The 13097-nt window shown below is 49.9% G+C and overlaps 7 protein-coding genes across 7 annotated transcripts; 3 read left to right on the top strand and 4 right to left on the bottom strand.

Annotated features, from left to right (window-relative positions):
- Nucleotides 1–106: 106 nt before the first annotated feature.
- On the bottom strand, nt 107–774 carry N7487_011259 (ESCRT-II subunit protein VPS25; the record flags this gene model as incomplete). Its single annotated transcript, XM_056878989.1, has 3 exons — nt 107–219; nt 283–612; nt 672–774. The coding sequence occupies 3 exons, from the start codon at nt 772–774 to the stop codon at nt 107–109; spliced, it is 546 nt and encodes a 181-aa protein (XP_056724308.1).
- A 229-nt stretch (nt 775–1003) lies between these two features.
- Nucleotides 1004–2239, top strand: trm8 (tRNA (guanine46-N7)-methyltransferase; the record flags this gene model as incomplete). Its single annotated transcript, XM_056878988.1, has 3 exons — nt 1004–1170; nt 1304–1491; nt 1581–2239. 3 exons carry the CDS (start codon nt 1004–1006, stop codon nt 2237–2239), a joined length of 1014 nt encoding a protein of 337 aa, XP_056724307.1.
- A 364-nt stretch (nt 2240–2603) lies between these two features.
- On the bottom strand, nt 2604–5149 carry N7487_011257 (LIM domain protein; the record flags this gene model as incomplete). The annotated part of the gene is given in 4 exon segments (XM_056878987.1): nt 2604–2930; nt 2996–3828; nt 3846–4937; nt 4988–5149. 4 exon segments carry the CDS (start codon nt 5061–5063, stop codon nt 2604–2606), a joined length of 2328 nt encoding a protein of 775 aa, XP_056724306.1. The 5' UTR covers nt 5064–5149.
- A 640-nt stretch (nt 5150–5789) lies between these two features.
- N7487_011256 (uncharacterized protein) lies at nt 5790–6966 on the top strand (the record flags this gene model as incomplete). The annotated part of the gene is made up of 2 exons (XM_056878986.1): nt 5790–6123; nt 6181–6966. The coding sequence occupies exons 1-2, from the start codon at nt 5905–5907 to the stop codon at nt 6964–6966; spliced, it is 1005 nt and encodes a 334-aa protein (XP_056724305.1). The 5' UTR covers nt 5790–5904.
- A 135-nt stretch (nt 6967–7101) lies between these two features.
- N7487_011255 (exosome catalytic subunit DIS3) lies at nt 7102–10383 on the bottom strand (the record flags this gene model as incomplete). The annotated part of the gene is given in 3 exon segments (XM_056878985.1): nt 7102–10001; nt 10052–10285; nt 10296–10383. The coding sequence occupies 3 exon segments, from the start codon at nt 10381–10383 to the stop codon at nt 7102–7104; spliced, it is 3222 nt and encodes a 1073-aa protein (XP_056724304.1).
- A 116-nt stretch (nt 10384–10499) lies between these two features.
- Nucleotides 10500–11573, top strand: N7487_011254 (carbon-nitrogen hydrolase family protein; the record flags this gene model as incomplete). The annotated part of the gene is made up of 5 exons (XM_056878984.1): nt 10500–10511; nt 10569–10661; nt 10718–11001; nt 11065–11143; nt 11217–11573. The coding sequence occupies 5 exons, from the start codon at nt 10500–10502 to the stop codon at nt 11571–11573; spliced, it is 825 nt and encodes a 274-aa protein (XP_056724303.1).
- A 551-nt stretch (nt 11574–12124) lies between these two features.
- On the bottom strand, nt 12125–12557 carry N7487_011253 (uncharacterized protein; the record flags this gene model as incomplete). The annotated part of the gene is made up of 2 exons (XM_056878983.1): nt 12125–12209; nt 12298–12557. The coding sequence occupies 2 exons, from the start codon at nt 12555–12557 to the stop codon at nt 12125–12127; spliced, it is 345 nt and encodes a 114-aa protein (XP_056724302.1).
- Nucleotides 12558–13097: the final 540 nt, after the last annotated feature.

Raw genomic sequence — 13097 nt, 5'->3', positions numbered from 1 at the left:
CGTGATTTAACATGTCTTTTGACCTGCACATGAGAAGCGCTTTGTTTTTGTCACGAATAGCCACGATTTATCTCAGAGAAATTCCAGCATCTCATCTTAGAGCTCTTCAAAAGAACTTAACACCCTCCTGGCCCTCACCACCGAAAATCTGCGCCCTGCCCCTCTTAACCAAGACATTCAGCGAGCGCAGCATGACATCAGTATCCATGCCATGGAACTCTGTAGACGGGAATTAGTATAAACTGTAGACACTATCACCCACAACCAAAGATACAATCTCACCTTGCGACATAGCCCCCTCCCCCTGGATCAGTTCATAGACCGTCAGAACCGATCCCCTCTGCCCAGTGCTCTCAACCCACTCAACCAATATATCTGCCCACTCCTCAGGCCTCCTCCACCAAATCCACGCAACAGTCTTCGGCCCCTGCCCAGCACCATTCAACCCGATTGAAGACGACGCACTGCCAGAATCAGAGATCCACTCCGCTCGCCGCCCACCGCCGCCTTCCTCTTCGCTCTTGGTCATCCACTCGATGACCTCGCGGGCGTCGCGCAGATCGAGGCGCTTGCGCAGGGCTGTGTTGTGGAAAAGCGGAGTTTCAACGGCTTCTATTAGGGAAAGACGGTATTGGCGGTGATGCCGGCACCAGGACTGAATTAGAGAAGACCATTTCTCAAGCTGCGACTGGCGGGTTGTTGTGTTTGGTTGCGGGGTGAAGAAGGGGGGAAATTGTAGGTTGGTGGGAAGGGGAAGGGGGGTATCGTTGTCATATTGGAGGAGATTTAAGAGTGAATATCAAATACTCAAACAGCTAGATAGCTCAAATAAAAACAAAAAGAGTAGACAAGTAGAATGCCGAGACAAGAAGACACAAGACAGTCGAGAGACTCGAAGCTGTGGAGTAAAAGGTGGGGCCGGGATTTTCTCAAACTCGTCGACTTCGGTCTTTTTCGACTTCTCGACTTTCCCTGATTCCCCCCAGGTTGTCAGATCTTCACAATGGCCACTCAAAATCCACCTGCAAAGCGCGTCAAGCGTGAAGAATACCGTCGCAAAGTACAGGAGCAACAGGAATCCACCGATGGCTCCGTCATCAAGATGCCGCAGAAGAAATTCTTCCGCCAGCGCGCGCATGCGAATCCCTTCTCTGATCACCGGCTAGAGTAGTACGTATCCTCCTCTTTCGTTCATTGCACATCGAACGATTTCTATCACAATATCCATTGGGTTGTCGAGCTTCAATGGCGACAATTCCTATGCATCCGATCGCGAACTAATAGCTAACTGATACTCTAATAGCCCTATCAGCCCCGCGCATATGGACTGGTCATCCCATTACCCTGCATTCGTGGATCCCGATACAACCAAAACGAATCTCAGCGGAGGGCGCAAGTTGACCAAGGAAGTCGAAGTCGTCGATATCGGATGTGGATTCGGCGGGCTGATGGTTGGCCTGGCGCCATTGTTGCCAGACACTCTGATGGTCGGTAAGTACAGCGCATCGATATTCAAAAATACATATTCGCACTCGCCCGAATGAGCAATGAGCACCAAAAAACTAACAACAAAACTACAGGCATGGAAATCCGTACCTCAGTGCTGGAATACCTCAGCTCCCGCATCCACGCCCTGCGCAGCCAACAACAACGTCTCAAGAACAAAGCCGCGAACCCCTCATCAACCGAACCCCAAGATGCCTCGACGCAACCCGAAAACACCGAATCAACCCCAGCCCCAGCCAACGACGACGAAATCGGCACGGAGAAACTCTTCCCAGGAAACTTCGAAAATATCACCGCAATCCGCAGCAACACAATGAAGTTCCTCCCCAACTTCTTCGGCCACCACCAACTCTCCAAGATCTTCATCTGCTTCCCGGATCCGCATTTCAAGGCCCGTAAGCACAAGGCCCGTATTATCTCCGAGTCCCTGAACTCCGAATATGCGTTTGTTCTGCGGCCTGGTGGTTTGCTATACACTATTACCGATGTCGAGGAGTATCACCACTGGGTTCTGCGGCATTTCTTGCATGGCGAGCAGCCTGAGGGTGGACCTGCTCCTCCTGCAAGCAGTAAGGATCTGTTTGAGCGGGTTTCCGAGGAGGAGCTTGCTCTTGATCCTTGTGTGCGGGTTATGAAGTTTGAGACGGAGGAGTCGAAGAAGGTCACAAGAAATAAGGGAAACAAGTATGTGGCTGTTTTCAGGCGCAAGGCTGATCCTGAGTGGCCTGCTTGAAAAGGAGGAGGATTAGATACCTAATTAGAGAGGTGAATATGGGACCTCTGGGAAGTTATTGGAATCATTCATTCAAATGATACGATAAAAGAGAGGTGTTTTGAGGCGTTTTTTTTCTCCCATTTTAAATGCATTGCCAATATCACGCTCATCGCTAACAATCTTCGCTGGCTAACAAAAACAACAACACAAAAACAAACTCCCGAAATGAACCCCAAGAAAAGGGTTGTAGAACACATGCAGACAAATCAAGAATCAACTGATGCAACAATCAAACACCGACATCATGCGTGAATCTATCATAAAGCAGTAATCTCGTTAAAAACATTGTGGTCGTAACCCCTCAACTAGATGGCGACAAAGTCTAGCACATTCCAGGCGCCTTAAGACGGATACCTTCACATCTCTCACAGATAGCCAATTGGACCGGACCACCGATGATGCGGCCCTTGGCCGTTCGCTTGGGCTCGCCTTCGCGAACGAAAAACCGGCCCTCCGGACCAAAACCATCGCCACACTCGTGACAATTGAAGCAGTGCTCGTGCCACTGGCCGCCAATTGCGCTGATAACAACCTCGTCCATGACATGTTGCTTGCAGCCCAGACAACGTGGCGCGGTACGGCGCGAGTGGCAGCGGAGACACCATGCGAAGCCATCTTTCTCGACAAAGGGAGTTTGAGAATCAAAGGGCTATATGAAGAGAAATTGTCAGTTGTCTTGAGTACAGAATTATCAGAAAGGGGGTTCAAACATACATCACCGCACTCTGCGCAGAAGAAGTGGCCGACATGCCATTCGGCACCGCATGCCACGACCACCTCTCCTTCGATGGGGGTCTTGCAGCTCTTGCAACGGGGGCTGAACATCTCGTGGAAATCCAGGTGGCAGTAGAACCGCGGTACACGGGCCTCTTGATCATGAGCCTCGGTTGTTGCTAGTCTCTCGTCTCTGCTGGACTCTGGTTCTTGGTAGAAAGCCACACATTCGAGAGCAGTATGGCAGTGGAAACAGGTAAAGCACTCCGGGTGGAATCGACATCCGCCAGCGGTCACAATCTTTCCGGAAATGGAAAGCGTACATAGCTCACAGCTTGCAGTTGGAACACCAGAGCGTGTATAGGGCGAGTACCAACGGCTCTGCGAATCAGATCCCGGCTGTTTCGGGAAGGCCTGCTTAGTTGGGCTGTTTCTCGTCGGCTGGGGCACCGGTCTAGTCGGTTGCTTGGAAGGAGCCTCTATCTCGGAGATGGTGGGCACTTTGATGTCTGGGATGTTGATCACTGGGATTGGAGGTGGCTCGGAAACTTCAATTGTGGGAGCTGAGACCTCGATGGTAGGTGCTGCCACTTCAATGATAGGTAGAGTTGGACGATCAGGTTTCGGCTGATCAGCTGGTTTCCATGTTTTGTCAAAGCTCACGATTGGGCGTCCAACTCGATCGCTGACCGCTGAAGGCATTGGCAGCTTTTCACTGCGATCTCCTCGTCTTTTGCTGGTAGCTGCGCGGATATCGTCACTACGTCTCTCCCTTCCATCCTGGGTGGGGAAAGGTTCATCCTTTTGTTCGGGGGAGGAGTAGGAGTAGCACGCTCATTTCTAGTATAACCGGCGTTGTTCGACTGAGTAGGAGGAGGAGTAGCGCTTTCGTTTCGAGTGTAGCCAGGGTTACGCGACTGGGTGGGAGGGTTTTTGTGAATTTCAAACCGGGAGATTTTATCCATCACAGGGCTGCTGTTGGCTCTATTTTGCAACCAAGGTAGCGGCCTAGGAACACGGCCCAGAGCGTTGCGCGGTTTGTTCTTCAAAGCTGACGAATCGGACTTGGAGAAGTCTGGCTTTGCTTCATGTTCCTTTTGAGGATCAATGGGCTCTTCGTAAATTTGGTCGTTGGGGTTCCTGAAAATCCCTTTAGATGAATCACTGCTGACGGTCCGTGGTTTGGGGGCAACAGGCTGCTCAGGTTCCTCGTCAGGTAGTTTAAAGTTGACTTTGAGATTCTTCTTCGATGATCCAGCCAGAGATGATCGTTTCCGAATCGATTCAGGGCTAGAGTTACCATCAGAGGAGACACTTGAGCCTGTTGACTGGCTGAATCTATTGGTCGAGGGATTAGATCCTCGCGAATCATTTCGGACAGGGCTTTGGTTGCCTCTGTTGGCATCGGGGTTTTGATATGGCGCATAAGGGTTTTTGAAAGCTTGACCAGGGTTCTGGTGCATCCAAACTAGCTCTGTGGCCTCATCCTGGGCTGCTTGGTGAAGACTGACATCGTCCTGGACATCCATTTTCCGCAAGGCATCTCGTAGCGACCGTGCCTCTTCCTTTTCATGTCGTCGTTGACCATTTTCACGATAGGAGAGAGCTGGAGATGCCGGTATGGGAATGGTACGTGCATGGATTTGTGCTGGAAACACGTTCTTTCGAATTGAGTGCGTACGTGGCTCCTGAGCTAAGGGACGACCCATTGCGCCGCCGCCAGGCACGTGGGAATTCGTCCGACGATGGGACATCGCACTACCTGATCGTCGGTGGTCTTTAATTTCATCTTCGACTGGGGCATGCATGGAGAACGCCGAAGATGCCCTTGGCGGAAGGCTATCAGGTAGATCGCTTGTTGATGCGGCTGCTCTACCTGGGTATGGACGAGATCCTGTCGGGCGGGCAGGACGATTGGCCCGCAAGTCCTTCAAGTACGTTGCTGTTGACTCATATCAGCTCCGAGTCGGCCAACGCCAAAGAATCACTTACAAACTTGATCATTGGACATGAAGGATGGACCAGGAGGTGAAACCTTCCTCTGGCCAGTGGTATGTTTATGCATCATGAGATTGCAAGGATCAAGGATGTGAGGAGATATACGGATAAGTACAGGAAAGAGGGACCAAGATGAACTAAGATGAGAAGAGTCTAGTTGCGATCTACACTTGACGGTCTGAGCTGGCTAGCGTCATTGGGCTGGATCCCCCTCCCAAACAAACCCCTAGGGTCCGTCGCGAGGCAACGGATGACTCAGCAAATATCCTTATCTATCGATAAGGGTTTGATTATAAATTAACCCTATGACAAGCCCTATATTAGACAACATAGGTGCATATTCAAGTATAGGTATCGTATAGTCAATACTAGACCTCGGATCAGCCCTATGGAGACATGTCTCTCTATTTAAGCTAAGAAATCCATTTTTCAAACCTTGGAATGACTCAAAATCCCCCACATCTGCCCAACTGAGACGCGACTGGGCTCTCTCCGCATCGGCTTCTCGGCACAAGAATACCCCACAGCCAAGTAGCGCTGATACCTCGACTGAGAACTGCACAGTTACGCAGATAGCTGTATATCAGCTTCTTTCATTGGTCAAATATCGCCGAATAGAAATAATAAACCACAAGATCCTGGCCATCCTTTCTCTATACGAACAATGCTCCTACCATGGTTGGATTCGGCATTCAGTCCGATAGTCCGATTAGTCCGATGACTCCAATTATTACCAATTGATAATCTGATCGAAATCTAGTCCCCTTTTTTGTTAGCGTGGTAACTTAAGTCTCTTGCTTCTTTTCACTACAAAGTACATACCTCCATGTCGTGACGAAAACGGCAACCGGTTTCGGTCTTATAAGGAGCTCATAAAAATAACAACAAGCTGGGCTTGTATCTGAGCTACCATGGCAGATAATGTGCCAATTGATATCATCCGTTCTCACCAAGACGATATAGACCGGGAGAGCGCAAAACAGGAACAGAAGTTGCATCCAGAGTCGGCACCACTTGACGTCGACGAAGATGAAAAATATAAGCGCGATGTCGCCCCAGATGGTGGCTATGGCTGGGTCTGTGTCGCCTGTGTTTTCTGGATTAATGCGCATACATGGGGCATCAATAGCGTGAGTCATATATCTTTGCTTTTTCACTACCATCTTATTAACAAGCCTAATATCTAGAGCTACGGAGTCTTTCTGAGCTATTACCTTTCAAACGATGTATTCCCCAACACATCTGCTCTATCGTACGCCTTCACAGGTGGCTTGAGCATCTCTTGTGCCCTCCTGGTGGCCCCGTTAGCCACCCATATGATCCACAAATGGGGTGGGAGTATTGTCTCGGCGCTGCTCAACCTCGGTCAGGGCCTCGGCCGTCCGTTTGTTGGAATGTTCAGTGACCGACTTGGTCGTATTAATATTGCCACTTTCCTCACTTTCCTCTGCGGTCTATTCTGTCTCGCCATCTGGACTTCTGCTGACAGTATGGGTGTGGTATGCTTCTTCGCTGTTTTAGTTGGCAGTGTCGCAGGCACGTATTGGGCTACTGTTTCCCCCGTTCTGGCGGAGATTATTGGTATCAGAGACCTTCCTTCTGGCTTGAGCATTACCTGGCTCACGCTTGTTGCCCCTTGCACTGTCTCCGAGGCTATCGCCCTTCAGCTCCGCAGCCATGATGTTGGCGGTGGAACTTCATATCTGCGCGTTCAGTTATTTACTGGATTCATGTATGTCGGTGCTTCCTTATGTTTGTGGGTCGTCCGTGGTTGGAAAGTTGGCGAGTTGGAGCGTGCTAAGGGACGCCGTGATTCTGCCCAGCCTGGTCCGCTGACTGGAACTCCCGGTGGAAACGAGAAGCAAGACCACCCTACGGCTATTTCACCGGCCTTGGAGGCCACTGGAACAGACGTTCCGTTGTGGGCCCCGGTCAGCTTGGTTCGCAGAATGATCACTTTGAAAAAGGTTTAAATATAATTGCATAGCGCAGCGTATGAATATGGAAGACAAAATGAACATAAACAAAAATAGACAATTGTCTGTCATTCATTTGATTTGAACGCCGTTTTAACACTAGATCTAATCTACATGGATGTAGTTTTTGCTTCATGCCTCCGTAACCAGAATCCGGACCCTTCTCTTGCCGGCGCCACGACCCTCTTCCTTGACGGAACTGACGTTAACACGGACCTTCTGGAAGAGTTCAACAGTCACACTGCGTTCCTTCTCCGGGTGACCCTTCTCTTCTACGCGAAGGGTGTACTCCTCACTATCAAACTCCGTGGTGCGGTGAGGAGCTAGCTCCCGTCTCTCGGCGACAGAACGAGCTCCAGATTCGCCGGGCAGGACGAAGTCCTCCAGACGAACGACACCTTCAATGCCGAATCGGGGAACGAAAATTACAACACCGTTCTCGAACACGCGCATTACGTATCCTTCTTCTTCAATACCCGCATCAACACCATCGGCGGCCATCTTCTCTCCACGGGCCTTGAGAGCTTGACCGACGTAGTATTCAATACTAGCGCGGCCGGCATGTTGTGCGTTGCGATGACGGACATTGATGTTGCGACAGATGTCTTCAAGCTTGTTGCGAGTGCTGACACCTTCGATGACTGCGTGTCCATCCTCGCCTTCATACCCAATGGCAGAAGCTAATTGGCGGTGAACCATAAGATCGGCATATCGTCGAATGGGCGAAGTGAAGTGGGTATAGATAGGTGAGGCGAGACCGTAGTGGCGGAATTCGGATTCGGCAAAGGCGCCCGCGCAGAAGTATTCGGCAGAGGTCATGCAACGGGTCGCCAAGATACGGACCAGGGTGTTGAAGAATGGGTTCTTGGGGTCGACGCAGCGGTCCAAGGAATCAGCCAGAGCTCGCGAGCTGGAGACATCAAGCTCCATGTTCCGCTTCTTAGAGAGTTGGTTTTGGAGCTCTTCGAAATTCTGAGGCGGGGGAGTGGCGTGTCGACGGAGCAAGGCCGTCTGAGAAAAGGACTCGTAGACCTTCGAGCCAACAGTGATGTTGGCGAGAAGCATGAACTCCTCGACCAAGCTATTAGTGTCAAGCATAGCCTTAGTCTTGACGTCCGTCAATGGATCGCCCACTTCGTCACCCTCAGACTCAATGCGGACTTCCGGGGAGGCAAGGTTCAAAGCACCGGCGTCCATACGCTTCTGGCGGAGAACCTTGGAGAATTTTAAGAGGGTGCGCATGCTTTCGGTCAGCTCGTCCTGTTGTGATTTGTCGTCAATGCGTAATTGAGCTTGTTCGTAACTGAATGCTTCCCGGGAGCGAATGACCGACTTGGTGAAATTTGAAGACACTATCTCGGCATCGGGTGTAATCTCCCACAGAACCGAGAAGGCATATCGTTCAACATAGGGCTTGAGAGAGCACAGGTCTGTACCAAGAAGATGCGGGAGCATGTCGATACGCTTATCGACTAGGTAAACAGTGGTTCCGCGAACACTGGCCTCGAGGTCCATTGGGTTGTTGGGCTTGACGAAATGCGACACATCTGCAATGTGGACACCAACCTCAAAGTTTCCGTTTGGCAGGAGACGCGCGTGAAGTGCGTCGTCAATATCCTGACAGCCAGGTGGATCGATACTGCAAATAAGCAAGTCTCGAAGATCTTTCCGACCGTTCCAGCCCTTGTCTTCCTTTGAGACAGGGACCTTCCAATCATGTCCTTCAGATGGAAGGCAGTCCAGCACAGACTTCGGGAACGGCTTGTACTGCACGTCATATTCAAGCAATAGAGCTTCGGTTTCTGCGCCCTTGGTCTCGAGCTCTCCCAGAGACCGAACGAAATGACCGGTAGGGTATCTTGAATCGCGATCCCAAGAATCGATGGTGACAAGAATACGCTGACCAAGAATCTCGCTAGCCTGTCTTGTGCGTACTCTGATCTTCGGGATACGCTTATCCATAGGCAGTAAGAAAACGTTTTGTTGCCGTCTGCCAGAGGCCTGTGAGCCAGTAGAATTCGAGTCAACGTGACCAACGTATTGACGCCAGCTGCGCTTGATCACACCAACAACCTTGGCAGTGGGTTGTGGCTTGCCATCCGAGTTCTTTCCATGGGCCTTTTTGACTTCTTCCTGGAGAGCTTTGCGTTCTCTATCCGTCACCACAGCCTCGGTCTCCTCGGTATCAGGGTTATCATTACGGGTCACGGCCTCCTCATCCACAATCTTAGTCGAAGGGCTCTTCCACTGGTCCTTTGGTAGTACTTCGACCACGACAGAATCGCCTGCAATAGCGCGGTTACTGTTATCACGGCCCAAAATGAGAAGAGGTTTATCGAAAGCTGCGGTCTTGACGGAGGCTTCCAGGTAGTTGTAAGGAGAAACATTGAACACTCCTTGGTGCAATGTTCCAGCTCGCAGGCCAGTCGTGAGTTTTGACATTGAGAAGTATTCCGGGTAGAATAATTCCCCGCGAGCTGTTTCCTTGGCATCTCGCGCATCCTTTGACTCGCTGATCATATCCAGCAACATTTCGGACCCCTCCAAACCGGAGACATAGTCGGACAGCGACAAGGCTACCACATTTTCTTCCTTGCATTTGCGAAGGTTCTCCTTGTCATCAGTTATGACCACAATTGCCGGAATCGCCTTCTCTTTCTTTCCCTTCTTCGCTGATTGTTGCAGGTGGGAACCGTACCAGCTTGCTACCAGGCGCACAGCGCGATCGTTCCTGTCGTTGATTGTTTCCTCCGGACCTCTCCGAACATGAGTCTCTCGACGGAACTCATTGAAGAATAGGTAGAAACGCTTTTCGTCTGACTTGATGAGGGCCAAAAGACGGTTGTAAAGTGGCAGTGATCGGTTTCTTAATTCCTCGAGTACGGTCTGGAGGACAATCACATCGTAGAAGGCCCCAGTGTGCTCGAAAAGATCCATTCCATTAAGCAGCGCATTTGTATCTGGAACAAGGTAATGGCCTCGCGGGAATGCTGTTGTGCCGGCGGGGCGATCGGATAGGATAAACGGCGCAACTGTTTCGCATTAGCAATTTGCTTGACCATCACCATGATAAGTTCCTTACTGTTTCCATTAGCATCAGCCGGCGCAATCGTCGGGCATTGTGAGCAGAGCTTAGAAGAGCAAGGAATATCTTCTCTCAAATAGAGCTCGCGGACAATCTTTTGCACCTTTCCACTTTTTGTGGACCTGACGAAGACCTTGCTGGTAACATTTGCGGCCTGCGGGTTGGCAGACAAGTCTCTCCTTAAACTCTTCATTGCGACGATAGGATTCCACCGTCTAGCAGTTGCTGAATCTGTCAAAACCTGTGTGTCTTGTGAAAGATCCGAGGTGAGAGTCTTGGCGGAAAGAAAGGTTATCGCTGATTATCGCGATAACCAGCTGAGTCAGCATACGGGCTCGTCACTTTGGGGTCGAAAGATGCCATTCGATTGCTATAACAAAGTACTTTCTCGGTCCTTTTTGAAAGACTTTTTTTTGGCTCCTTCAGACTCTAAAATCTAGTAGCTATGGTTCTAGCGGTATGTACACCATCCATCGGGCGTGAACTACACGGCTAACAATCTGGTTTGATATAGGCCGTGGGGCAGCTATGCTCGACTAGCAACATAACTTCGAATCTAGCCCAGTGCAAGGTGTTGGTTCGAAAGGCTGCAGCAGCAGGTGCCAAGGTAATATTATATGTATTCTATTGTCAACTATCCGATAGGCAGCTCATATATGTTAGGTGCTGTTTCTTCCAGAGGCATCGGACTATATCGCATCCTCGGCAGAGCAATCCTACTCACTCGCCCAATCTGGAGAGAGGACTAGCTTTGTATCATCTCTACAGAGGGATGCCAAGGAGCAGAATATTCACATCAGTGTTGGAATTCATGAAGTAGCTTCTGAAACCAGGCTCAAGAATTTATTGATTTGGATCGATGATAATGGAGCCATTACTCAAACCTACCAGAAAGTCCATCTGTTTGACGTTGATATCAAAGACGGACCTGTACTCAAGGAGAGCGCGTAAGAAGGGTTCACTTAAGATCCGATGGTTGACTTATAAGTCGCTAACCTTGAACCGCATAGGAGCGTGCAGCCAGGGCAACAGATTCCAAAGCCATTTGATACCCCCATAGGGCGTGTTGGTCTAAGCATTTGTTTTGACGTAAGTACAGTGCATGTTGGCATTACATCGAACATCAGCCGCTTCAACGTCTTACTCATACTGGATTATCTAGTTGCGTTTCCCAGAGATCAGCCTGGCATTGAGACGACAGAATGCTGAAATCATCACCTACCCATCGGCATTCACTGTTCCGACGGGCAAGGCCCATTGGGAGCCTTTGCTCCGAGCAAGAGCTATTGAGACCCAGTCATACGTGATTGCAGCGGCGCAAGCAGGGCCCCATAATGAGAAGAGACGAAGCTATGGTCATTCTATTATCATTAACCCGTGGGGTGAAGTGGTAGCAAAGCTGGGAGATGAGCATCAGGAACCACAAATTGCGACAGCAGATATTGACCTGGATCTTGTGGCGAAGATTAGGCGTGAAATGCCGTTGCTCCGGAGAAATGATCTATATCCAGAGATTTGAGAACCCTATGTGAATATGCGAATAGCAAGGAGGCGAATGCCAGTCAGCCTCTTTTTTCCAGCACATTTTTCGAATAGTCTATGAGATATCCCTGGTCACTGGTTTTACATCCCTGGTTATACATAGAAAAGTAGATAGTCGATTCCACAAATTAGGCCTTTTCCCGCCCTTTCCTGCTATGAGACTGAGAAGGGGACGAAAGATCTATAACAAAAGACATCTAAAAGGCCTACCAAAAAAACGCCACAAGCCGCATATACAGCCGACTATTCTGGTCAACTTTCATGTCGTTGACTTGGATCATTTCATGATGTACTCAGTGCGAATTATAAGCATTTTGTTGCGACCGGAGCACCTATAACCAACATGACGGAAAGAAACTTCGAAAAGTGTAAAGTGATACAACAAGGAACAAACGAAAATAGATGAGCATGCAAAAAAAACCTGTCTAAGAACGAGACCGGAACATCATATCTGCCGTCGCAGGTAGTACAGGCATAAACCGAAATAGTCCCTCTTTGATCTCTATGTACAGTGTACAAATTTGGCGTTTATTTCTTGACCTTGTCAGGGTCCTCAAGGATTCCCTCAGCTTCGAGTCTCCGTCGGGCCTCTTCGAGAGCCCACGTTTGTATACTATTGCAATTGTTAGTATTCCAGTTGTGCGAGGGGCTGGCTGGACGCCAATATTGAGGTGCTAAGTCTAGATATGGGTTATACGTACGAAGTATCAGGCTTGAAGACGTATGCGACACCAGCGACCAAAAAGCTTCCAATGAATCCGTAGTACCAAATGTTCTCCCAGCCTTCCTTCTCGTACTTCTGGCCGGGCTTGACACCGAACAGCCAGCCGGTGGGAGGATCATAGTGGTCACCGTGGTCCGCAGCACGGAGACTGGATCGGGTAGAGAATGCCTGGATGTTTTGAGGCTGGCGAAGCAGGCAGCGCGCCCGGAGGATGTGCGACAATGGCCGGGCAGTCATCTTGAAGATGGGGGTGAAGGAGGGTTGAGGCCGATCGAAGGAACACTGGCGTGCGAGGAAATTGGTGGGGGTAACAAGGGACAGATTATCCTCTTGAATTCAAGTGGCAAGGACGGTTTCAATTGATATGTTGCCTCTTGTAGAAGAGTGGAGGGGTGCTTCGGCGGGTTGATGTTGAAGCCGTAAAAGGCCGGGAAGCTGTCCAGTTATCGCGCTAGTCTACTTTGGGCAATTTTCTTGTCCGCTTTCACACCTGACATTTTAGGCAGAACTACGCTCCTGCCTTGAAAAATAGGTGTCAGCACTTCACACGCGACGCGTTCTTATCACATCTGGCCCTCCCCCCATGCCGCCAACAGGGCGCTGGAGTCGCCATTCGTTTCATCTTTCCATATGCACAAATATCCAAAGTAATTGAACTGGTAAATACAATCTTTTAATTGGTATGTTTCATCTCAAACCCCCAACATATCCCCGTTTCTGACATTGTCCTGCTCCAGCTTCCCGCGGAATGTATCATTACCAATTTTGAACGCGTCA

Source organism: Penicillium crustosum (genome assembly GCF_028827405.1).
Source record: "Penicillium crustosum strain IBT 35664 chromosome Unknown utg000005l_segment0_segment0, whole genome shotgun sequence".
Lineage (NCBI taxonomy): Eukaryota > Fungi > Ascomycota > Eurotiomycetes > Eurotiales > Aspergillaceae > Penicillium > Penicillium crustosum.
Note: the sequence above shows the minus strand (reverse complement) of the source record. Positions and strands in the feature narration are given on the sequence as shown.